The sequence below is a fragment of the Heptranchias perlo genome, chromosome 10 (assembly GCF_035084215.1).
Source record: "Heptranchias perlo isolate sHepPer1 chromosome 10, sHepPer1.hap1, whole genome shotgun sequence".
Taxonomy (NCBI): Eukaryota; Metazoa; Chordata; class Chondrichthyes; order Hexanchiformes; family Hexanchidae; genus Heptranchias; species Heptranchias perlo.
The window spans coordinates 42,509,838-42,534,693 of record NC_090334.1 but is presented as its reverse complement, the minus strand read 5'-3'; the positions used below and the strand labels follow the sequence as shown (position 1 = coordinate 42,534,693).

The 24,856-nt window shown below is 40.6% G+C and overlaps 1 protein-coding gene across 9 annotated transcripts in view; it reads left to right on the top strand.

Annotated features, from left to right (window-relative positions):
• arid4a (AT-rich interactive domain 4A) overlaps positions 1–24,856 on the top strand; it is a 96,550-nt gene that overhangs the window by 19,413 nt on the left and 52,281 nt on the right. For all 9 annotated transcript variants that reach the window (XM_067991545.1, XM_067991540.1, XM_067991541.1 and 6 more), the window contains 4 exons: positions 6,382–6,472; positions 20,626–20,705; positions 20,783–20,880; positions 23,491–23,626. In XM_067991545.1, the coding sequence (XP_067847646.1) occupies positions 6,382–6,472; positions 20,626–20,705; positions 20,783–20,880; positions 23,491–23,626 (405 nt within the window). The remainder of the gene's footprint in view (positions 1–6,381; positions 6,473–20,625; positions 20,706–20,782; positions 20,881–23,490; positions 23,627–24,856) is intronic.

Sequence of the window (24,856 nt, the reverse complement as noted above, 5' to 3'; positions counted from 1 at the left end):
GATTTGCCCTGCATAAACTCCAACTCATCCAATACTGTTATCCTGTATTAAGTCCTGCTCCCCTATCACCCCTGTCCTCACTGACCTCCACTTACTTTCTATTTCCCCATATATTTTGTTACATTTAAGGTGCTACAGAAGTACAAGTTGTTTAATACTATGCTCACTGTGCTTGACTCAGACGTGCATTGTGTGAGAAAAATTGTAATGTGTATTCACAGAACTGGTTGCTTATTAAAAAAGATTTCTTGGACAAGCTGAGCTAGCAGTTCAGACTGGAATCTGTAGTCTATCTATTAAATTCTATATATTGTTTCTGCATGGGTGTTGGAGGGATGGAAACCATGGTGTCGCAAGTAAAACTTAAAAATAGTTTTACTATTAAAAATAGTAGGAATTGGAAAAGTCTAAATAGTATGGAGCAGCAAAGTGCTCTAGGGGTACAGATATACAAATCACAAAAAAAGGTGACACGGGTTACTAAGGCCTTTTCAAAAAAAAAAGCAAACAGCACTGGGGTTCATTTCGAGAGGGATGGAATTGAAAAGCAGAGAACTTATGTTAAACTTGTAAAGGACCTTGGTTAGACCACATTTGGAGTACTGTGCAGAGTTTTGGTCTCCATATTATAAAAAGGATAGAGAGGTACCGGAGAAGGTGCAAAAAAGATTTGCAGCGATGATACCAGAACTGAGAGGTTATACCTATCAGGAAATATTGAACAAGCTGAGTCTCATTTCTCTAGAAAAGAGAAGGCTGAGGGGTGACCTGATAGGGATTATGAAACAGTTTGATAGGGTTGACGTAGAGAAGATGTTTCCACTTCTGGGGGAGACCAAAACTAGGGGCCATAAATATAAGATAATCACTAATAAATCCAATAGGGAATTCAGGAGAAACTTCTTTACCAGAGAGTGGTTAGAATGTGGAACTCGCTACCACAAGGAGTAGTTGAGACGAATAGCACACATGCATTTAAGGGGAAGCTTGATAAACATGAGGGAGAAAGGAATAGAGGGTTATGCTGATGGGTTAGATGAAGGGGGTGGGAAGAGTCTAGTATGGAGCCAGCATGGACCAGTTGGACTGAATGGTCTGTTTCTGTGCTGCACATTCTGTGTAGTTATGAATGTAGTTGAATAGTTTTTGACCAATTGGTGCTACTAAAATATATCATTCTGAATTTTTTTTTGATGGACACTTGGGATATTTGTAAGCAGAGTGACCCAATATCTATGAGATATTATTCAGTGACTAATCTGGTTGTAATAATGTTGAGTTTCTGAATTATGACATTTTGATAGTCATCAAAAACCACATAGGAACAAGAGTAGGCCATTCAGCCCCTCGTGCCTGCTCCGCCATTTGATAAGATCATGGCTGATCTGTGATCTAACTCCATATAACTGCCTTTGGCCCATATCCCTTAATACCTTTGGTTGCCAAAAAGCTATCTATCTCAGATTTAAATTTAGCAATTGAGCTAGTATCAATTGCCGTTTGCGGAAGAGAGTTCCAAACTTCGACAACCCTTTGTGTGTAGAAATGTTTTCTAATCTCGCTCTTGAAAGGTCTGGCTCTAATTTTTAGACTGTGCCCCCTACTCCTAAAATCCCCAACCAGCAGAAATAGTTTCTCTCTATCCACCCTATCTGTTCCCCTTAATATCTTATAAACTTCGATCAGATCACCCCATAACCTTTGAAACTCTAGAGAATACAACCCCAATTTGTGTAATCTCTCCTCGTAACTTAACCCTTGAAGTCCGGGTATCATTCTAGGAAACCTACGCTGTACTCCCTCCAAGGCCAATATGTCCTTCCGAAGGTGCGGTGCCCAGAACTGCTCACAGTACTCCAGGTGCGGTGTAACCAAGGTTTTGTATAGCTGCAGCATAACTTCTGCCCCCTTGTACTCTAGTCCTCCAGATATAAAGGCCAACATTCCATTTGCCTTCGAAATTATTTTCTGCACCTGTTCATGACACTTCAATGATCTATGCACCTGAACCCCTAAGTCCCTTTGGACATCCACAGTTTTTAACTTTTTACCATTTAGAAAGTACCCTGTTCTATCCTTTTTTGATCCAAAGTGGATGACCTCACATTTGTCTACATTGAGTTCCATTTGCCACAGTTTTGCCCATTCACCTAATCTATCAATATCGCTTTTTAATTTTATGTTTTCATCTACACTGCTTACAATGCCACCAATCTTTGTGTCATCGGCAAACTTCGATATGAGACTTTCTATGCCTTCATCTAAGTCGTTAATAAATATTGTGAATAATTGAGGCCCCAAGACAGATCCCTGCGGGACTCCACTAGTCACATCCTGCCAATGTGAGTACCTTCCCATTATCCCTACTCTCTGTCGCCTTTCGCTCAGCCAAAGTCTCTTATGTGGGACTTTATCAAATGCCTTCTGGAAGTCCATATAAATAACATCCATTGACATTCCCCTGTCCACTACTTTAGTCACCTCTTCAAAAAATTCAATCAGGTTTGTCAGGCACGACCTACCTTTCACAAATCCATACTGGCTCTCTCTGATTAACTGAAAATTCTCGAGGTGTTCAGTCACCCTATCCTTAATTATAGACTCCAGCATTTTCCCCACAACAGATGTTAGGCTAACTGGTCTATAATTCCCCGGTTTCCCTCTCCTTTCTTAAAAAGCGGAGTGACATGTGCAATTTTCCAATCTAGAGGGACAGTTCCTGAATCTAGAGAACTTTGAAAGATTATAGTTAGGGCATCCGCAATGTGCTCACCTACTTCCTTTAAAATCCTGGGATGGAAACCATCAGGTCCTGGGGATTTGTCACTCTTTAGTGCTATTATTTTCTTCATTACTGTTGCTTTACCGATGCTAATTTTATCGAGTCCCTGTCCCCGATTCAGTATAAGTTTTCTTGCTATCCTCTTTATCGACTGTAAATACTGATGCAAAGTAATTGTTCAACATGTCCGCCATTTCCCCATTGTCAATGACAATATCCCCACTTTCAGTTTTTAAGGGGCCAACACTGCTCCTGACCACCCTCTTTTTCCTAATATAACTATAAAAGTACTTCGTATTGGTTTTGATATCCCTTGCGAGTTTCTTTTCATACTCTCTTTTTGTAGCTCTTACTATCTGTTTTGTGACCCTTTGTTGATCTTTCTTTCTTTCCCATTCGCCAGGATCTGTGCCATTTTTTGCCTTTTTGTATGCCCTTTCCTTATGTCTTATACTGCCTCTTACCTATTTAGTTGTCCATGGCTGGTTTTTTTGGCAAGTAGAGTTCTTGCCCCTCAGGGGTATAAACCGATTCTATATCACGTTAAATGTTTCTTTCAACATTTCACACTGATCATCAGTCGTTTTACCCATTAACAGATTTGCCCAGTTTACTGTGGACAGTCTCTGTCACATGCCATTGAAGTCGGCCTTGCCCAAGTCTACAATCTTAGCAGTTGATTCACTTTTTTCCCTTTCAAACACTACATTGAACTCGATCATGTTATGATCACTATTGGATAGATGTTCACGCACAGTTAAGCCGAAAGGATGTATTTTAGTACTGCTTCCCCTCCCCACCTGCAATTTTAGAGAAGTACATGTTCTACTTGTTGCTGTGATGAGAATTACGCAATGTATTGGGCCAGATTTTGCTGTGAGTGGCAAACGTTAGACTTGCACTTGCTCGTAGACTTTGTATGAGATCCAAAAAGTATGGCACCCTCTACAGAGCATTTGGGACCTGTGTGAACAGAGCAAGCAGCTGTGTATCTCCTTAACCAATCAGATTGAAACATTGTTAATTACAGCACAGAGTCAGAACCAGGAAGCGTAAGTTAGAATAGTGAATTCGATTTCAAATCAAGTACAGAAAGTGAAATAGAGGGGGTAAGAAAGAATGAATTAAGGGACAGAGATAAGAGATGGAAAGAAAAAGTAAAAAAAAAGTATTTAAATTTTTTTTAATGTCCAACAATAATTGAAATCTGAAGGAATGTGACACCACATTTGTAAAAGTTAATTTTCAGTGCCAGAGAGGTTGTTTAGCAGTAATTAACACTTACCATGCCGTTCAAAGGGTTATTAGACGTGAAGTGACTTGGCTTAACTTTTTTTTGGCAAATTTAGTCAGTGTCTATCAGGTAAGTACAGGAACTTCACATCTTTTGATTTGAATTGATTTGAACCGGGAGCCAGACAGCGAGATGCCATTTTCGCACAGCTTTTGGAAGAGCATCGCATCTCGGATAACAACTTCTGGATATCTGTGTTAACTAAGCTGTTAGCCTCACCGTTATTTTTACAGCAAAATCTGGCCCATTGTAAATTAGGGCAGGAACATAACATAGAGTAGGGATGTCCCTATATTGTGTTGAATATCACATAGGTGTGCGCAAATCCTACACACATGCAAGTTATGCTCATTTGTGATTCACATAAAATTGACTAAAAAGGCCGTAATGAAACCCCAATTTTAAAAAAATTAATAATAAGTGAAACCAGCTTGATTTCTGTTTTTTATGTTTTATTTTACTTTTTGTATTGAGCACCAGTGCAATGGTTAGAAAGAAAATTTAGTTAAGAGGTTTAGTTACAGAGTATAATTCCATATCAACTGAAATCTGTGGTTGGGTCATCTGATTGGTTACTCATTGATATGTGCAGAAAATGTTAATCATTAACTTTTCTTAATAGAGAAATTGCTTCATGTGGCTATATGACGTAGATTAATATGGCATTGATACATTTGCCCTTTGCAGCAGCATAAGACCCAGCATGGCAATGACTACTTTTTAAAAAAAAAACTGCAAAAGCTGCTCAGAAATGTGCTCATCACCTTTTCCTCATTTTATAACATCTATTGATCTCCATAATGATCATCCCACCGCCAGGTTATCTAACGTGGATAATTGAAGGGCTAAGTTAGTGAATTAAATGACCTGGAATAGTGTTGGACTACGTGGGATGACCACTCTCTTTCACTTGATTATGCCCATTTGCTAGTGTCTTGCTTTGGTGACAAAAATGATTCATATTTGTCTTCACACAATCCAATCATTAACACAATCACTTCTACCATAGTGGTTCACTAAAACTGATGCTTCTACTCCCTCATCAGCAACATTTCTACAAAATTAAAAGTTTCCACTTTTATTGTAACTGTAATTTTACATTATTTTGCCAGGTAGGAATTATGGAGATACAATAAAGCAGGGCGGAGGAGGACCACCAGGCCCATAAATGCTAACCTACCCAGTAGATGGTTACCACCTTCCCTGTTGTAAGAAGTGCTACCTTCTGGGAGAGGTATAAAGCCAATGGGAGGGGACAACTTCAGGGGAAAAGTTTGGGTAAATTCCTCCTTTGCTCTTTGACACAATCATGCAAGCTCCAGGAGACCCATGTTACCGTGGCTCACCAACTGATGTAGTTCATTAACCCACTGTTCCTCTCCAATGCAGGGGTGGAGCTGAGGTTGAAGGATTGGGGAGATTGAAGTCCAGGTTGGGCCAATTCGGCACAGCACAGCCTTGACTATGTCCTCCAATGCCACATTGCTGTTTGCATCAGACTCAAAACGGTGACGCGATCGAGAATTTAAAAGTTAGGTGATAAAATTATTTCAAGTCAGTTTTGGCTGAGACCTGACATAATAAATTGGTGGACCTCAAAGTGATTTGTTGGGGTATTATGCCCTCCCCTGGCTCTGGCTCTGCTACTGCCACTGTCAATATGTTACAATGTCCTTATGAATCCTTAGGAGCATAGTTGATGGACATCCTGCTCCCAGGCCCCCCTCAATGCTATTCTTAACCCAGCTGCTTAGGTAGATGTGCTCGTGTGACTAAGAATGGTTCCTTCCTTTTAAAACAAATATGCCCCTCTCTCCATAGGTTAATCCTTAGTCTGTATTGTGTCCTCCTTTGATTACATAATGAAGAAGTGTGCATGTGTGAGATTGCAGACGTGAGCCATTGTTATCCAGTTCCCAGGCATTTTGCGTTGGAGCATCAATACAGTGCATCATCCTTACTTTAAAATATTACAAGTAACCAAGCAAAAGAATACCATACTTGCTGTAACACTGGATTTTTTTTAGCTCAGTTATTTCTTTCTTATGCAAGTTCACAAACACTTGCTTGCATGATGATTGACACAGGAGTTCAACAGTGATTCTTTCATCCTTGATATATAAAATAATTTTTGAAGATGGTGATCTGTTTTATTTCTATAGTGCTTTTTTGGACTTGTTCTTTACAGATTGTGCATGTTACTTTATTGTAGATGGACTGCACTGCTTTATACAGCTGATGTTGCACTGTAAGGTTGACATACCATGTACGCTTTTGTTTCAAAATGCTTTGTATTGTGCTGCAGATTGGAGCATCAGTGGAGGTGAAAGGGCCCGATGGCGCTTACCAGGAGGCTGCCATCAATAAACTGACAGATGCCAGCTGGTATACTGTAGGTGAGTGAACTGCTCAGTGGTTCTTCTGTGTTGACATTAACAACCATTAGTGCACAATCCCAATTTGTGGATTGTGTTTTGGTATTGGAGTACAAGGTGAGTGTTGGTTTATAGATTTCTTGAACTGTTTCAGCTTTGTAGTATTTTATTTGTTTTGTGAAAAACTTTTTTCAGTTTGTTTTTGAGACTAGATTCATAATGCTATTCTGAGAATGTATTAAGATCTTTTTCTGCAGATCTGATGTACTGTCCCACACAAATGTGATGCCTTGTGCATCACAATATATGCACTGCCCGCCCCACCCGAAAGTCATGTAATCTGGGAGAGGCAAAAACCAGATTTAAAAACCCAGGCCAATTAGGGGGGAATAAATCTGGAAAATTCCTCTCCAACCCCCCTGGCCAATTGAAACTAGTTTCAGAGACCACTCTGGTCCTGATTAATGTGATACAGTACCTACCTTTTGTACGAGGTGATCTCTGCCCCAGCCAGAGATGGGTCCAGCTCACTGTAGAGTACCCATAGTGTTGTATGTTTATTTTAAGTTCATTAATATTCAGATTTAGCACAAATAACTGATTGATAAAGTTAATGGCGTCATTGTTATCAAGAATAATGATAAATAAAGAATGATAAATATTGTAACCAAAGTTGAGTATGGCTCCGAGCATCCAATGAAAACAAACCATTCTGTTTCAGAAGAATGTTTCTTAATTTAGGAACTCTAGCTAAAATCAGCGGATAGTAGTATTACTATTCTGGAAGGGTGAAATCAAATGAACCGAAGGCCTTTCTTCATCTGAACCAATTAATTGCTAACCCATTTAATTCTTTTATTAAAGGACAAGGAGCAATCTAGAATAAAAATACTTAATTGGAGGAGGGCCAATTTCTGTGGGTTGAGAACGGACCTGGCCCTGGTAAATTGGAATCAAAGATTGGCAGGCAAAACTGTAATTGAACAATGGGTGGCCTTTAAAGAGGAGATGGTTTGGGTACAGCCTAGGTACATTCCCATGAGGGGGAAAGGTAGGGCAACCAAAACTAGAGCTCCCTGGATGACGAAAGAGATAGAACATAAGAAATAGGAGCAGGAGTAGGCCATCTGGCCCCTCAAGCCTGCTCCACCAAGCAACAAGATCATGGCTGATCTTCTGTCTCAATGCCATTTTCCTGCACTCTCCCTATATCCCTTGATGCCTTTAATATCTAGAAATCTATCGATCTCTGTTTTGAATGTACTCAATGACTGAGCCTCCATAGCCCCCTGGGGTAGAGAATTCCAAAGATTCACCACCCTCTGAGTGAAGAAATTTCTCCTCATCTCAGTCCTAAATGGCCTACCCCTGGTTCTAGATTCCCCAGCCAGGAGAAACATCCTCCCTGCATCTACACTGTCGAGTCCTGTAAGAATTTTGTATGTTTCAATGAGATCACCTCTCATTCTTCTAAACTCTAGAGAATACAGGCCTAGTCTACTCAGTCTCTCCTCATACGACAATCCCACCATCCCAGGAATCAGTCTGGTGAACCTTCGTTGCACTCCCTCTATGGCAAGTATATCCTTTCTTAGGTAAGGAGACCAAAATTGTGTACGCTACTCCAGGTGCGGTCACACCAAGGCCCTATATAATTGCAGTAAGACATTTTTACTCCTGTACTCAAATCCTCTTGTAATAAAGGTCAACATGCCATTTGCCTTCCTAATTGCGTGCTGCACCTGCATGTTAACTTTCAGTGACTCATGTATCAGGACACCCAGGTCCCTTTGAACATCAACATTTCCCAATCTCTCACCATTTAAAAAATACTCTGCATTTCTGTTTTTCCAACCTAAGTGGATAACTTCCCATTTTCCACATTATATTCCATCTGCCATGTTCTTGCCCACTCACTTAGCCTGTCTATATCCCCATGAAGCCTCTTTGCATCCTCTTCACAACTCACATTCCCACCTAGTTTTGTGTCATCAGCAAACATGGAAATATTACATTTGGTCCCCTCATCCATATCATTGATATAGATTGTGAATAGCTGGGGCCCAAGCACCGATTCCTGCGGTACCCCACTAGTCGTAGTCTGCCTACTTAAAAAAGACCTGTTTATTCCTACTCTCTGTTTTCTGTCTGTTAAACAATTCTCAATCCATGCCAGTATATTACCCCTAACTCCATGTGCTCTAACTTTGTTCACTAGCCTCCTGTGTGGGACGTTATGGAAAGTCTTCTGAAAATCCAAATACACCACATCCACTGGTTTCCCCCTTATCTATTCTACTTGTTACATCCTCAAAAAACTCCCTTTCATAAATCCATGTTGACTCTGCCAAATCCTATTATTATTTTCTAAGTGTCCTGTTATCACATCCTTTATAATAGATTCTAGCATTTTCCCTACCACTGATGTCAGGCTAACAGGTCTGTAGTTCCCTGTTTTCTCTATCCCTCCTTTCTTAAATAGTGGGGTTACATTTGTTACCCTCCAATCTGCAGCAACCATTCCAGAATCTATAGAATTTTGGAAGGTGACATCCACTATCTCTATAGCCACCTCTTTCAAAACCCTGGGATGTAGATCATCAGGTCCTTGGGATTTATCAATTTTTAGTCCCATTAATTTCTCTAGTACTATTTTTGTTTTACTAATACTAATTTCTTTCAGTTCTTCATTCTCGCCAGACCCTTGTTCTCTAGTATTTCTGGGAGGTTTTTTGTGTATTCTTCCGTGAAGACAGACACAAAGGGCCCGATTTTAGCACCCGCTATCGGGTGCGTTCTTGGCGGGGGGGCCTCGAAAATCGGGAAATCCAGGATCCCGACCGGATCCCGCCTCGATCCCGCCCACTTCCGGGTTCCCCGCTGACGCGCCGGCGTGCGCGCGCAGCCCCCGCTGGTGGGAATCCCGCAGGCAATTAATGCCAGCGGGATGCCACTTGAGAGTATTTATTTAGCTATTTCAGGTCATTGACTGACCTGATTAAGGGACTGTGTGTGATTTTGGATCAACATGGGACTGTTTCCCACACTGGGGGAAACACTCCCAGATCGAATGGACGTGTTGCAGCTGTCCGCCTGTGGCAGCTGCAAAGGTCCATTTGACAGGTTGGGGGGGGTGGGTGGGGGGGAGACCCTCACCCATTGCAGGAGGCCACTCTGTCACTTGGGACAAAGTTTGGCCTCCACCACCCTCCTCCTGACGGTCAAAGTCACCAACCTGCACACTTACCCCGGGGTCCGGAGACATGTACCTACCTTGCGGACCCCCTCAGATGTACATCTTGCGGATGTGGGCCGCCGTAGCTGCAGTCATGACCTCCTCGGAGGGCGAACAGCATCACCAGCCTCGCCATCCACGCCGTCCACCTCTGACTCGTGGAGCTCCACAACAGAGTGCTGTGACACATCCACCTGTACAGCAGGAGGGAGGGCTACCGCAGAGAGAGATGCGTCGCAGAGGGCACTACCCTCGCCACAGGTTCCACAGACCGAGGCTCAGCCTCCTGGACCTCTCTGAGCAGCAGTGCACACTGAGGCTCAGAGTCACTCGACATGTAGCCGTGGACATCTGCAGCCTCTTTCATGCCGAGCTGCTCCTGGCTGGCCCATGCACCATCTTCCTACCTGTCGCTGTCAAAGTCACCACTGCCCTCCCGAACTTCTCCTCCACAGCCTTCCAGGGTGCAACCGGGGACATCGCCGATGTCTCTCAGTCGTCTGCGCAGAAGAGCCCTGCAAATACACCTACACCCACTCTGCAGTGACACAATGGGTGGCATCGGTGGTGGGTCCTCATAGTGATACCCAGGAGCAGGCATTATTGCACAAACCGGACAGATTCGCGAAGACATGGCAGTAGTGGTGCCAATATAATGTGTGATGTGAGTTGTTCTGAAATTCAATATAAGTAACAACCATGACAAACCCTCAGACACCCTTGTGCATCCCCTTCATGCTCACGACACGTTTGCCTTACGCTGCCTACTGCACATATGTGATGCATGCCCTGTGCCTGCAGCACAGGTGGTGGCAGGTTGAGTGAGGCTGGCCGTGAGAGAGATGCACGAGAGGGTGAGTATGGGATAGAGCCATGAGATTGTATGAGGATTGGGTTGCGTGATAGTGGCGGGGTGAGTACTGGCGAGGTGAGTAGGTGTAGGTAATATGAGGATGGGGTTTGAGTGGGTATGAGGGGTGATGTGACAGAGTAGTGTTGGCAGTGCCGAAGGAGATGTGGGGTGGGGGCAGTGATGTGGCAGACGGAGTGTAGGGGAAAGACTACGTGTACTCACTGTGGCTGACCTACTGAGGTCATTGGACCGCCTCCTGCACTGTGTGCAGGTGGGCGATATGTTGGTGGCGCAGGTGACCCTCTCTGCCACCTCGAGCCAGACCTTCCTGGTGGCGGAGGCGGGCCACTTCCTCCCGCCCGCCGGGTGAAAGATCTCTGTCCTCCCCCTCCTCCTCACCCCATGTATTGATACCTGGAGTGAGGCATCATTAAACTGGGAGCAGCGTTTCCCCTGGGCTGCTCCATGAAGTCATCTTTGCTATTGGTTGCAGCATCTGTCAGTGGAGGACTGCCCCTTTAAATAGAGCGCCTCCAGCTGACAGATCTTACTGCGCATGCGCAGCCCGCCCGACGCGCAGATCAGCAGCGGGGAACCTGGAGGAGCAGGTTAGTGGCTCCAATTAGTGGTTTGCCTGCTACGATCGCGCGGGAAACCCACTAATTTCACCGGGCGCGTTACCCACGCGCCTGCTTGCCCACCCGCCGAGAACCCGCACCCCTGCTAAAATCGGGCCCAAAGTATTTGTTTAATTTCTCTGCCATTTCCTTACTCCCCATTATAAATTCTCCTGTCTCTGTCTGTAAGGGACCCACGTTTGCCTTCACCGGTCTTTTCCTTTTTACATACCTATAGAAGCTTTTACAATAATTTTTATGTTTCTCACCAATTTACTCTCATTCTATTTTCCCTTTCTTTATCAGTCTCTTGGTCCTCCTTTGCTGAATTCTGAAATGCTCCCAATCCTCAGGCTTACTGCTTTTTCTGGCAACTTTATATGCCTCTTTTTTTTATTTAATACTATCTTTAATTTCTCTTGTTAGCCATGGTTGGACCACTTTTCCTGTTGGGTTTTTGGGCCTTAAAGGAATATATATTTGTTGCAAATTATGTATTAATTCTTTAAATTCTAGCTGTTGCCTGTCTACTGTCATACCTTTTAAAGTAGTTCCCCAATCAACCACAGCCAACTTGTGCCTCTTCCTTCGTAGTTTCCTTTGTTTAGATTTAAGACCCTAGTTTCGGATTGAACTAAATCACTTTCAAACTTAATGAAGAATTCTATCATATTTTGGTCACTCTTCCCTAAGGGCTCCTTTACAACAAGATTATTAATTAACCCATTCTCATTGCACAATACTAGATCTAAAATAGCCTGTTCCCTAGTTGGTTCCTCAACATACTGATCTAGAAAACCATCTCGTATACATTCCAGGAATTTGTCCTCCACAGTATTAGTGCTAATTTGGTTTGCCCAATCTATATGTAGATTAAAGCCCCCCCACCATGATTACTGTATTACCCTTGTTACATGCACTTCTAATTTCCTGCTTTATACCGTGCCCTACATTACCACTACTGTTTGGTGGCCTATAAACAACTCCCATCAATGTTTTCTGCCCCTTGCTGTTTCTTAGCTCCACCCAAACTGATTCTACATCTTGATCTTCTCACTATTGTACTGATCTCATCCTTTATTAATAGCGCTACCCCAGCTCCTTTTCCTTTTTGCCTGTCCTCCCTAAATGTCGAATATCCTTGAATATTCAGTTCCCAGCCTTGGTCACCCTGCAGCCACGTCTCCGTAATGGCAATTAGATCATACCCATTTACTTCTATTTGTGCCGTCAATTCATCTACCTTGTTGCGAAAGTTTACTAGAGAGTAAGATGAAGCCGAAAAAGGGGATGTATGACAGATGTCAAGTTGATAATACAAGTGAGAACCAGGCTGAATGTAGAAAGTGAGGAGAAGTGAAAAAGAAAATAAGAGGGACAGAGAGAGAGTATGAGAATAGACCGGCGGCTATACAAAAGGGAATCCAAAAGTCTTCTATAGGCATATAATAGTAAACGGGTGCTAAAAGGAGGGGTGGGGTCGATTAGGGACCAAAAAGGAGATCTACGCATGGAGGCAGAGGACATGGCAGAGGTACTAAATGAGTATATCTGTCTTTACCAAGGAAGAAGATGCTGCCAAAGTCACAGTAAAAGAGGAGGTAGTTGAGATACTGGATGGGCTTAAAATTGATAAAGAGGGGGTACTAGAAAGGCTGGCTGTACTTGAAGTAGATAAGTCACCCTGCCCGGATAGGATGCATCCTAGGTTGCTGAGGGAAGTAAGGGTAGAAATTGCAGAGGTGCTGGCTATAATCTTCCATTCTTTCTTAGATTGGGGGTGGTGCCAGAGGACTGGGGAATTGCAAATGTTATACCCTTGTTCAAAAAAGGGTGTAAGGATAAACTTGGCAACTACAGGCCAGTCAGTATAACCTTGGTGGTGGGGAAGCTTTTAGAAACGATAATCCGGGACAAAATTAATAGTCACTTGGACAAGTGTGGATTAATAAAAGAAAGCCAGCATGGATTTGTTAAAGGCAAATAACGTTTAACTAACTTAATTGATGAGGTTGATGTTATGTATATGGACTTTCAAAAGGTGTTTGATATAATGCCACATAATAGGATTGTCAGCAAAATTGAAGTCCATGAAATAAAAAAGGCAGTGGCAGCATGGATACGAAATTGGCTAAGTGATAGGAAACAGAGAGTAGTGGGGAACGGTTGTTTTTCATACTGGAGGAAAGCATACAATGGTGTTCCCCAGGGATCGGTACTAGGACCACTGCTTTTTTTGATATATATTAATGACTTGGACTTGGGTGTACAGGGCACAATTTCAAAATTTGCAGATGACACAATACTTGGAAGCGTAGTGAACAGTGAGGAGGATAGTAATAGTCTTCAAGAGGACATAGACAGGCTGGTGGAATGGGTGGACCCATGGCAAATGAAATTTAATGCAGAGAAGTGCGAAGTGATACATTTTGGCAGGAAGATTGAGGAGAGGCAATATAAACTAAATGGTACAGTTCTCAAGGGGGTGCAGGAAAAGAGAGACCTGGGGGTATATGTACACGAATCTTTGAAGGTGGCAGGAGAGGTTGAGAAATCGGTTAAAAAGGCATGTGGGATCCTGGGCTTTATAAATAGAGGCAGAGAGTAAAAAAGCAAGGAAGTTATGTTCAACCTTTATAAAACGCTGGTTCGGCCACAGCTGGAGTATTGTGTTCCACTCTGGGCACCGCACTTTAGGAAGAATGTGAAGGCCTTAGAGAGGGTGCAGAAAAGATTTACTAGAATGGTTCCAAGGATGAGGGACTTTAGTTACGTGGATGGACTGGAGAAGCTGGGGTTGCTCTCCTTAGAGCAGCGAAGGTTAAGAGGAGATTTGATAGAAGTGTTCAAACTCACAAAGGGTTTAGGTAAAGTAAATTAAGAGAAACTGTTCCCATTGGCAGAAGGGTCAAGAACCAGAGGACACAGATTTAATGTGATTGGCAAAAGAACCAAAGGTGACGAGGAAAAGATTTTTTACGCAGCAAGTAGTTATGATCTGGAATGCGCCGTCTGAAAGGGTGGTGGAAGCAGATTCAATCGTGGCTTTCAAAGGAATTGGTTAAATACTTGAAGGGAAATAATTTGCAGGGCTGTAGGGGAATGGGACTAACTGGATTGCTCTACTTGATGAGCCGAATGGCCTCCATCTGTGCTGTTACCATTCTATGATACTTTAATTTTCTAATTTCAGTGTCTCTCAGTTAAGATTAATTTTCAGCTTGAAACTTGGAAGTCGGCTGAAGATCTAAACTTACTTGTCAACAATAGAAGTGTGGCATAATTTTAGGTATATGTTTTTCTTCTATTGAGAATTAATACCTTTTTGTTCTACACATCCTTTTCCCATCCACAGAGCACTGTGGGCGTGTCCTAAACCTATCCGTAACAATTTTTGCTAATACAGTGCCACCAAATGCATGCAGTAGGAGTCTCTGTAAAACAGGTTTGTAGCTAATCTCAAATGGCATGGTGGTAGTACCACTACAGATGGTGGCCTTCGGCTAGGAAAGAGAAACAGCTACTGTAGTTTCTGCTCCTAATTACTATGCATTGCTGTGAAGTGTAGATGTATGTGGATGTAGGGTATTAATAGGATCAGGTCAGATGTGGGAACTATACCTCAGCATAAATTTGTGCCTTCAGGATAGGTGGGGAACATCCTCGTAATTAAATAAATTCAGATGGAGAAGGGTCTTTGGCTCATTTAATCTCATCCTTCAAAATACCAATTCTACTTTTGTTACATTTCAGCTTTAATGCCCCGAACAGCAGGCAGGACTTCAGTTTAACATTTCCCTTGAAGGGCACAAACTCTAGCAACATAGCACTCCCTCAATACTGCATTAGATTGATAGCCTAAATTATTGCGTCATGTATTGGTGTGGTGCTTGAACCTGCAATCTTCTGACCCAGAAACGAGAGTGTAACTAACTTAGCAAATAATAGTTGAAGTCACAAACTTTTAACAAATGTCATTAAATTATAAAATCCACTTTTTAATAACTGAAATAATGCGAATCATAAGCGATGAACTACCAGTTTCAGTTTCCTGGCCTTGCTCTGCCTACCACTACTTCTGATGTGGAGATGCCGGTGATGGACTGGGGTTGACAATTGTAAACAATTTTACAACACCAAGTTATAGTCCAGCAATTTTATTTTAAATTCACAAGCTTTCGGAGGCTTCCTCCTTCCTCAGGTGAACGTTGTTGGAAATAATGTTTCCAACAACGTTCACCTGAGGAAGGAGGAAGCCTCCGAAAGCTTGTGAATTTAAAATAAAATTGCTGGACTATAACTTGGTGTTGTAAAATTGTTTACAATTACCACTACTTCTAGAAGAGATGCACACCATTGGTCCTGTCTTAGAATGCAGGTTATTGAATGTATGTCCACTCTATAAACTGATCAGATTAATTTTATTTTGCTTTTCATTTCCTGTTTCTGTTCTTTAACTTTTTTGTAGTTTAACTTTTTTGTAGTGTTGATCTTATCTTTTTGGTTTTCTAAACAGTACTGTGACTTCCCTTCAATGTTCCCTCAGATTTTCTGTACAAGTATTATCCTCACTGGCCTGCTGCATGGTAATAATAAGACTGTAACAATGCTGCTTTTGTTATAACATTGGTTAGCTCCCAAATTGCATGTTACACTGAGTGTTGCACTTATCTTACTAACATTTTGTGATTTTTTTTTTGTTGCATGCAAGTACTGTAAATAACCACCCTATTCCCTAAAGACTTTGATCTATGTTCTTTCAGTAACTTGCTGATGGGCAACTTTTACAAAAAGATTGAAGGGGTTTCATTACATCTCGTGCTGTGGTGCAGTGAAACATTCACTATAGGTTTCCTTTTACAATTTTAATATCTGGTTCATCTTACAGGGTTGCCTAATATGGTAAACAGTGTTCATCTAGTGACACCAAAACTCTCTTCAGGAGAGGGTTTTGCTTCCTGCCTCTAGAGGCAAAGTGCCATTGGCATGGCAATTAAATTGTAAATGAATTTGGCATCAGCCCTGCCAAAGGTGGGATGTCCTCTTGACATTACTCAACCAGTATGGATGTTACTGTAACATTGCAAAAGGTCTGTAGCCAGAATGATGCTCATAAAAGTGACTTTTTATAGTAACAGTATATGTGCATGATTTTTAAAAACCTGTGTGTGTGAATTTTCTGCTCAAGAGGAAATTGGCACTGTGATGTTCTTCCATTTCCCACACTAGGCACCCTGTTTCCTTTTTGAGTGCTTATCAATTAGTACCAAGCTAGGGACAGTTTTATATAGTTGGAATGGGATTGAGACTCCCCAAATTCATTTCATATCAGACCCTTACTGCCAGCAGAAATGGGAGACTTTCAAACCAGTGTAGGCAGCATTTGAACCTACATTCCAGAGGAGAAAATCCAGCTTTTAAACCATTTAACCACCTGTGCCCTTCCACTCCCCTTCCCTGCAAGATTTGGACTTGTGCGGTTACTCTGCTTTTGGCAAATCCATCCTGCAGTACGAATTTAGCAATGTTTTGGATAATAAAACATTTCATGGTGCAAGTGTGGGAATGTTAGCAACTAGCGTAACACTAAATTGCTGGGCTTTTGCACAGTGGTATGTTTAGCATCTACTAGTCTGCACCTGCGGTAATTGTTTCTAATTTGCTAATGTTATTTAAAATGCATAATCCACTCAATATTCTTCTTGTATTTTCAAATTCTGAGAAGTTTCAGAAAAATATGAACAAACATGACTGACTGCAAGTCTTACAGCCTCCTTTTATTTCACGGCCCCAATTAAGGCAGTATCTCTAAAGTAAATTATGTGCTGAGAACCACTTAAGAGTTTTTTTTTGCAGACAACTCTGGAGTAAGCAGTACCCTCAACAGAAAATACAAATACTGCAGACAGACGCAGAGGTTTCTCTATGCCTGTGCTGTGGAAGATATCCTTTCTGTATTGCAATGTCATAATGTACAGTACCAGAGCAGCATATGCAAGTTGTTACTATTTCTGGCTGCTGCACCTTCCCTAAAGACTAAGGAAGGTCCAGCAGCCAGAAATAGTTATCACTTTCATATGCTGCTCTGGTACTATGCAATATGGCATTGCAATATAGAAAGGATAAATTCTACAGCACTGGTAGCCTGCTGTAATCACTTCTTGAAGTGATCCTGTAATACAAAGGGGGTAATTGTATCAAATTCAACTCTCAAATTCAAGTTCCCATTAGCTACATTGAAAGATGAGACAAATATCTTCAATTTGGAAATACACTGTAACTTATTAATACTACTTAATATATTGGTTGTTGCCATTTGACTTTCTTAATAAAACAGTCGGGGGTGTTTTTAAATATATGGTCATATTAAACTAATGTGCTTCAATTAGATTTATGGCTCAATGATTTATTGCTGATTTCACTTTTCTTGATAATCCTTGTCATGTGCTTGTGACTTGCCTCGTAATATTTTCAAAATAATTAGCAGTATGAGCTGTTAACCTGGTGTTAATTTCAAGTAAAACTTGTAATATGTCAAATGTAAGATAGGTTCACCATTCTTGTTGAGCTCCAAAAGTACCGGTTAAGATTTAAAAGCTTGGTGAGTTAGCTGTTTACTCCCTTGACAGATGAATGGACTCATTAGGAAACGCTATATGTGAATTTCAGACTACACCCTTAACACAGCATTGTTCTGGACTTTGCACACTGTGTTTCATGTTTTCTTTCTCTTTCCAGGGACTAAATGGGAAGTATATGTTTTAACTCTAGTATAGTGAGGGTGTGGTTGAAAGAAACTTCACTTTCAAATCCAGTTGTGCCAACTTGGTTAGTTCTTTCCAGTTTATATAGAAAGAACATTGAGACCTTCCTGCGGAATGATGTGTTTAAGTTGTTGTACTCACCAATATTATGCAAGTGTCACAGTACTGCGCTGTTACTTCAATAAATTTTAGAAATGATTTCTAATAGTTTGGCACATCTATATTTACAGTTTATGCTCTCTCTCAACACTTTGAACTCAGGCTCACAGCAAATGCCAGTTTCTATAAGCAGACATGCATATACTGAAACTTGTGTGGGTTGTAAATAGGAACGGTGTGTAGGGTTTTCAATTATCCTTTGACCTCGGTACATCGAACTGAACATGCTCCCCTGTCTGCTCATGAAGGTGAAAGATATCACTCTGTTAGACTATATCGTTTAGGGGAAAGCTAATAAGTTAAATTTATTTGTAAGGAATAAAATTATTCCAGAAGCAAAAGATGTAAACAAGTAGCCAACAGTAAGAATTTAACTTAGACAATAGTTAGTGTTCTGAAAATATTAGGGTGTGAAATGTTAGCAGTTTATCACAGAATCGTTTAGTTGAGTGGCAGACTTTTCACGGAGCCCCTTCCACTTGGCAGTCAAAACAGGCTTCGACACACCTAATCAAACTTCTTTCTAAAAGACAAGACATCAGAATGTTAATCAGTACTACCATTCAAGTACATAGGATGTGAACAATTATGAGAGGTTTTGATGAGGTAAATTGGGAAAAACTATTTCCACTGGTCAGTAAGTTGATAACTAGAGGGCATAAATTTAAGATCATCACCAAAACAACATTGGGAGTAGTTACGAGAATTGTTTTTAACACAAAGGGCTGTTAGGCCATGGAATGGCTTGCCAGAAACAGTGGTGGAAGCAGTATTCATAATAGCTTTTAAAAAGGAAGTGGACAAATATTTTAAAGAGGTAAAATTTAGAAGGTTATGGGTAGAGGGCAGGGAAGTGGAACTAAATGGATAGTTCTTTCAGAGAACTGGCACAAGTGTGAAGGATTGAATGGCCTCCTTCTGTGCTGTAAAATTCTATGAACAGTGACTTCTTGGCTGCCTGTTGAAATGTTTCTTCATCTTACCTGCCCAGGGATTAAAACAATGCACGTTGGTATTTCAAATAAAAACAGAAAATGCAGGAAATACGCAGCAACTCAGTTGGCATCTGTAAAGAGAAAAGATGGGGGGAGGGGGTGTTACGATGTTTTGGCTATGTACCCATCATCAGAACTAGAACTGTCATAACCTGAACACCAGAAAAATCATAGTCTGTCTTTTCTTTCTTGCTGATTGGCCTGCTGTGTATTCCCGTCTGTTTTGTTTTTATTTCAAATTTCCATCAACTGCAGGTTTCCCTTTTTTATTTTACATATTGGAATTTCAACAGGTATGGAATCAAAGTCAGTGATCAAAGATAACTAGTTTTGTCCTCTTCTCCCAGCAGGCAGCCTTGCATATATTAGCATTTTAAGGGCATGAGATATACCAGCTAGGCCCCTTCCCCATGGAAACGTGGCTGTCTCCTGGCAACTTAGTATATTTTTATCCCAGATATGACAAATGATCCCTTTTTTAAAAAAAAACCTACCTGATGGCAATCTTTAAATTACATTAGTCTGTTTTACTTAGACATTTGTTGTATTTTTTTGCGATTTACTCTAAATACATTTCTCTGATTCAGCTTCTCAGACCTCTCCTGTAGGCAATCCCTTGCTACCTACAAACTGAAGTGTGCCCAATATCTAGGTAAATTGTAGCGAGCTTAGGGGTTGAACAGTAAACCTCTATCATCTTCCTTGACTTTGGAAAGCAGTAGAATGAATATTTGATTAGAACATGGCTTAGGCTATAAATTGCCATACAAATTTATTAACTGGTAAATGGATAAGTGAACAGTAGCAATGATTCATTCTAGATTTAGAGTAGTTGCAGATTTAACTATCCATCCTTGGTAGATGGAAAATAACAGTTGTTTGCTGTGCTAAACTTCAATATGAACTGGATGTGGCTCAAGGTCCCTTACTAAACCTTACATGGAAGTTTGTTGCTGATCTACCTTGGAGGCTTTCTAGCCTACCTATTTCTCCCTGATGGCTTTAAATGGACTACTCAATTAGAACAAAACAGGCTGAGATAGACTTTCAAAATTTGCCCAGGACAAAAGAAATAAAAATATGTATCTCTCAAACTCAAATAGGGCTGCCAATCAAACCTAAATACAAATAAAAAACACAGGATGCTTGTATTTAAATAGGGGCTTGGACCCTCTCTGATATCTGTTGCAGACATAACCGTTGTTTTGGGGCAATTTTGTCTCAAAACAAGCTGGGCTATTTTCTGTGAGTAAATATGTATGTACTGTAATAGAAAGAAAGATGTCACAAACATTGTTCATTTTTGTCTATCACACCAACAAAAAGAAGTAATGCAGCAATTTTACAGATTGAGGCATGATGGAACTCTGTTACCATCACAAATAACAACTGTGGTACTTTCTCTAAACTTTGGTTTATATTGTTTTTGATCAACTCATGGCTGGAATTACAGTAAATCTGATCTGGTTAGCAGATTACGCCATTGTTCAGGAATATAAATTTGCTGCTTGATTTCTGTTTTTGATTTGGGCACCTTTTTTCTCTTTCCAGTGTTTGATGATGGGGATGAGAGGACTCTTCGGCGTACATCTTTATGCCTGAAGGGAGAGAGACATTTTGCTGAGAGTGAGGTGAGCAATCGATGTCTAGATGTTGTCAGGAGTTGATCTTTATAATACTGAACAATAACTTCAATACTTGCTTTCAGACCCTTGATCAATTGCCACTGACAAACCCAGAGCACTTTGGCACACCAGTCATTGGGAAGAAAACAAACCGAGGAAGGAGATCGTCCTCTGCTCCTGCGTAAGTACCATCTTACCAGTGTTAAATTTTTGTTTTGTACCATTTTAATGCTTTAATGGAAGAATTCTTATATTTTGCTGAGATGTAATCCAGAAAATGGTTCTTCATTGATTAAGTAACTAAGAATGAAAAATTAAGTTACACGAGTTATGCTCTGGGGAGCACTCATGAAAGGTATGTTAAGACTTCTGAACACAACGGACATCACTTGTAGTTTTAAAAGGCAGTCAAATGGTGACTTGATTTTAGTAAGTGTTCGCTGATTATTCTTATAGCCACAAATGTAATGTGGTTTTTCCAATGTTCCTGTGAATATTTCTTTATTTTCAAGAGACTTTTCCCTTGGAGGGAAAAATCAGAGGGAGCGTAAACATGTGCTGCATTTGACATCCTGTTTCAAAATATCATTGGTGGAAGCCTTTGGACAGGTCACTTGCTCACATCTTGTTTAGACAATAGAAGAAACAACAAAAAGGGATGTGTTGCCTTGGTTTCACAGGAGAACATGGAAAATGATGTTGCATATCACTAATGTTGTATGAGTATAATACAATCAGTGTAGTTGGTTTTTATCATGCTTTTGATGGTCAACCCCCTTAATTACTACTGAGGTTGTTGTAAGACGGATGGTCATCAGTTTTGAGACAAGGAATGTTCTCACTGGTTTTGGGGTTTCATTCATTTCTATGTTGATACATTGTCAGTAAACCTTTTAGTAGTTGATGAATGTAGCTAAAATGATTCAGACTTTGAAGAGTAAGATTGTTAAATCTATAATTAAAAACAGAAAATGCTGGAAAGGTTCAGCAAGTCAGGCAGCATCTGCGGAGAAAGAAACAGTTAACGTTTCAGGTCGAAGACGTTTCGTCAGAACTGGAAGATGTTAGAATTAACAGTTTTTAAGCAAGTACAGAGCCAGAGAAAGAGGGGAGGAGAGAACAAAAGGGAAGCAATGAATACAGAATACTAAATTGAAAGAAGTACAAGTAATCCGCTGTTTCACCTGGAAGGAGTGTTTGGGGCCTTGGACGTTGGGAAGGGGGTAGGTGAAAGAGCGGGTGTTGCATCTCCTGCGCTCGCATGGGAAGGTGCTTTGGGGAGGAGAGCAGGTGTTGGGGACGATGGAAGAGTGGACCAGAGGGAGCGGTCGGTCCCTTCGGAATGCTGAAAGGCTTAGTGTTGATGTCCTCGGGTATGAACGATGAGTGATATTAACCAGAGAGAACCAACCTGTTAGCAACATTTTAAAATAATTTTAAATTTTGAAAAATGCAGCTTTGAAGAGCACACTTCTGTTTTAAGTAAGTCTAAAGACCAAAAGTCATCTTTTACAGAAAGGAAATGGACCCCCATTCGAAGTATATTAAAATAAATTGAAAAAAAGCAATAAGAAATGTGAATTGTAAGAATAGCAGTAGCAGCCCATTAGAGTTTCTGGTCTGAGCTATGTAAATAAAAAGGGTCAGTACATGTACGAACTAAGGCTGAGGCTATCAATCAAATATAATTGAAGTTCTTTAGGTAACTCATAGTGAGAGACTACTTTGCTGATCACTTTGTTGCATAAGGTTAAGCTCAGTTGGATAGGTGTTTTTGGTAAATGCATAAAAATAGCATCTTTAACAAGCTGAAGTAATGTGAGTTGTCTCAGACCAGTATCTGTGTACTCTTGTGTTTTCTGTTTCCTACCTCCGTTCCTATAATCTGTAGTCCTTGGGTCAGTTCATAAACATGGGTAAGTTTATCTTTTTGCTGCTGCTGTCGTGATGTCATATTAACTGTTGGCAATCATACCACTGCTACCTCAATGCATTTGCTTAGTTTAAACTTTTTATCTTGTGCTATGGTAAGTTTTCACAGCTATTTTTAATGTGTAGATTATTCAAAAAAATGGCACATCAGCACATTTGTTAGTCTGAGTGGCCATTTGGCTTTGCCTCAATCTGTAATGGTTTATGAGGCAAAACCGAAATTGAACCCTGAATGTAATTCATGATAAGTGTCAGCCGTGGCTCAGATGTCGTACTATTACCTCTGAATCAGAAGGTCGTAGGATCAAACCTCATTCTGGGACTGGAGTACATAATCTAGACTGACGCTTAAGTGCAGTGCTGAGGGAGTGTTGGAGGTGCTGTCTTTCGGATGAGTCCCCAACTGTCCCAGAGAACTATTTGAAGAAGGACAGGGGAGTTCTCCTAGCGTCCTGGTTAACATTTATCCTTCAACCAACACCACCAAAAGCAGATTAACTGGTCTTCTATCTAATTTCTGTGAGCAAATTGACTGCCACGTTTCCCTATTTTACAACATTAACTACACTTCAAAAGTACTTCATTGGCTGTGAAGTGCTTCGCCACGTCTTGAAGTTGTGAAAGGCAGTATAAATATGCAAGTACTTTTAGGATTGAAACAAATTCTCTCTTCAAATTACTGCTTAACTCACAACTACATATGCTTTTGATTTGTATTATGCAATATGATATTAAGTATTTTGCCCTCGAGTTGTAATTATCTGCGTACAAAAACAAAGCTTAAATATTTATTAAAGCGTTAGCAGTGGTGATCATTAAGAACATCATGGGATTTTAAAAAAAATATTTTATTTTGCAGTCCTGATGATGAAAGGGAAGAGGAACCAAGTGAAGATGAGGATGATGACAAGCGACGTCTTAATGATGAACTTTTGGGCAAAGTAGTTCATGTAGATTGTAATGGAGACAAGAGAAAGGGCTGGTATCCAGCTTTGGTAAGTGAGATAATGCTATCAATATGGGATCTGCCTTTCAAACTCTTGATTTAAGATACATAATTGTTCCAGTGTACATAATTAGATCATTGTTGCATAACTTTTAAACAATTGTTTTAATCTAGACCAAGACTTTTAGCATGTTTGTGAGTGATTGACAAATGTGCTTTGTTGACTGAAATAATGTGTGTTTATTTTACACTGGTTGATTTAGAAATGAACACTAATAATGTACTGTAAGAGTATTCATTTTATTGCTGAAAAATTGCACACTAAAACCACTTGTGTAAAGAGACCATTTTAATCTTAGGCATACTCATAATCAAATGGGATTGAATTTGAACTTCGATTATGTTCTTAATGACTACTTGAAGACTCTTTGAGAGGTAGTGGTTTAAAGGCTAGTATCACTATAATTTAAGAAAATTTATTGTGGGTATGAAGCTTGTAGTAGATGGAAGAATTAAGATGTTGCATTGAGCGTACGCTTTGAGAAAATGCCAGATAATGTTTATTTTAATTTTATTCTTTCTCCTTCCCACTTTCCCCAACGCCACCCGCACCCCCCCCCCCCACCCCTCCCGGCAGGAGAAGCAAATACCAACTGAGATTAGGAGTTTGCTGTATGGAGGAAAGCCTGCTCTCACAGCATGTATTCTCCATCTCAGTTGGTTCTGAACACATTCTAATAACATTTTGGTCTTTTAACCCATTCACCCTTGCAAAAATGATACGAATAAAAAGGAAAACATGGTGACCATTGGACTCAAAAGCAACATTTTGTCGGTGTGGAGAAAAATTACAATCCTGTCTTTTGAGACTTAAAACACACATGCTTTTTCCACTAATAATGTAACTTTCAAAGTGGCATTTACAATGTTCACTCTGGGGACTTCAATGCTATTGTGACTGTCAAAGAGATGTGGAGTATATTTGAAAGGATAGATTGTATTTTTAAACTGTCACAATGTAAGTGAACCTTGAGGTACATGAAAGTACAGTGAATCCAGTTTTTAAATTATTAACAAAAGGTAAGTTGGCGGAGAGGAGAATACTACCCCTGCAAGAGGCAACCCCAATCTAAATTAGATTTTTTTTTTGGATGTATATATTTAATGCAATTTCCCCTCTTGTATGAAGGCCTGCTATTTCATGATTTTTAGCTCAGTAGGGAGGTTCACAATTGTGAAGTACAGAACCACTCAGCAACTGTAAATCATGGTAATCGAT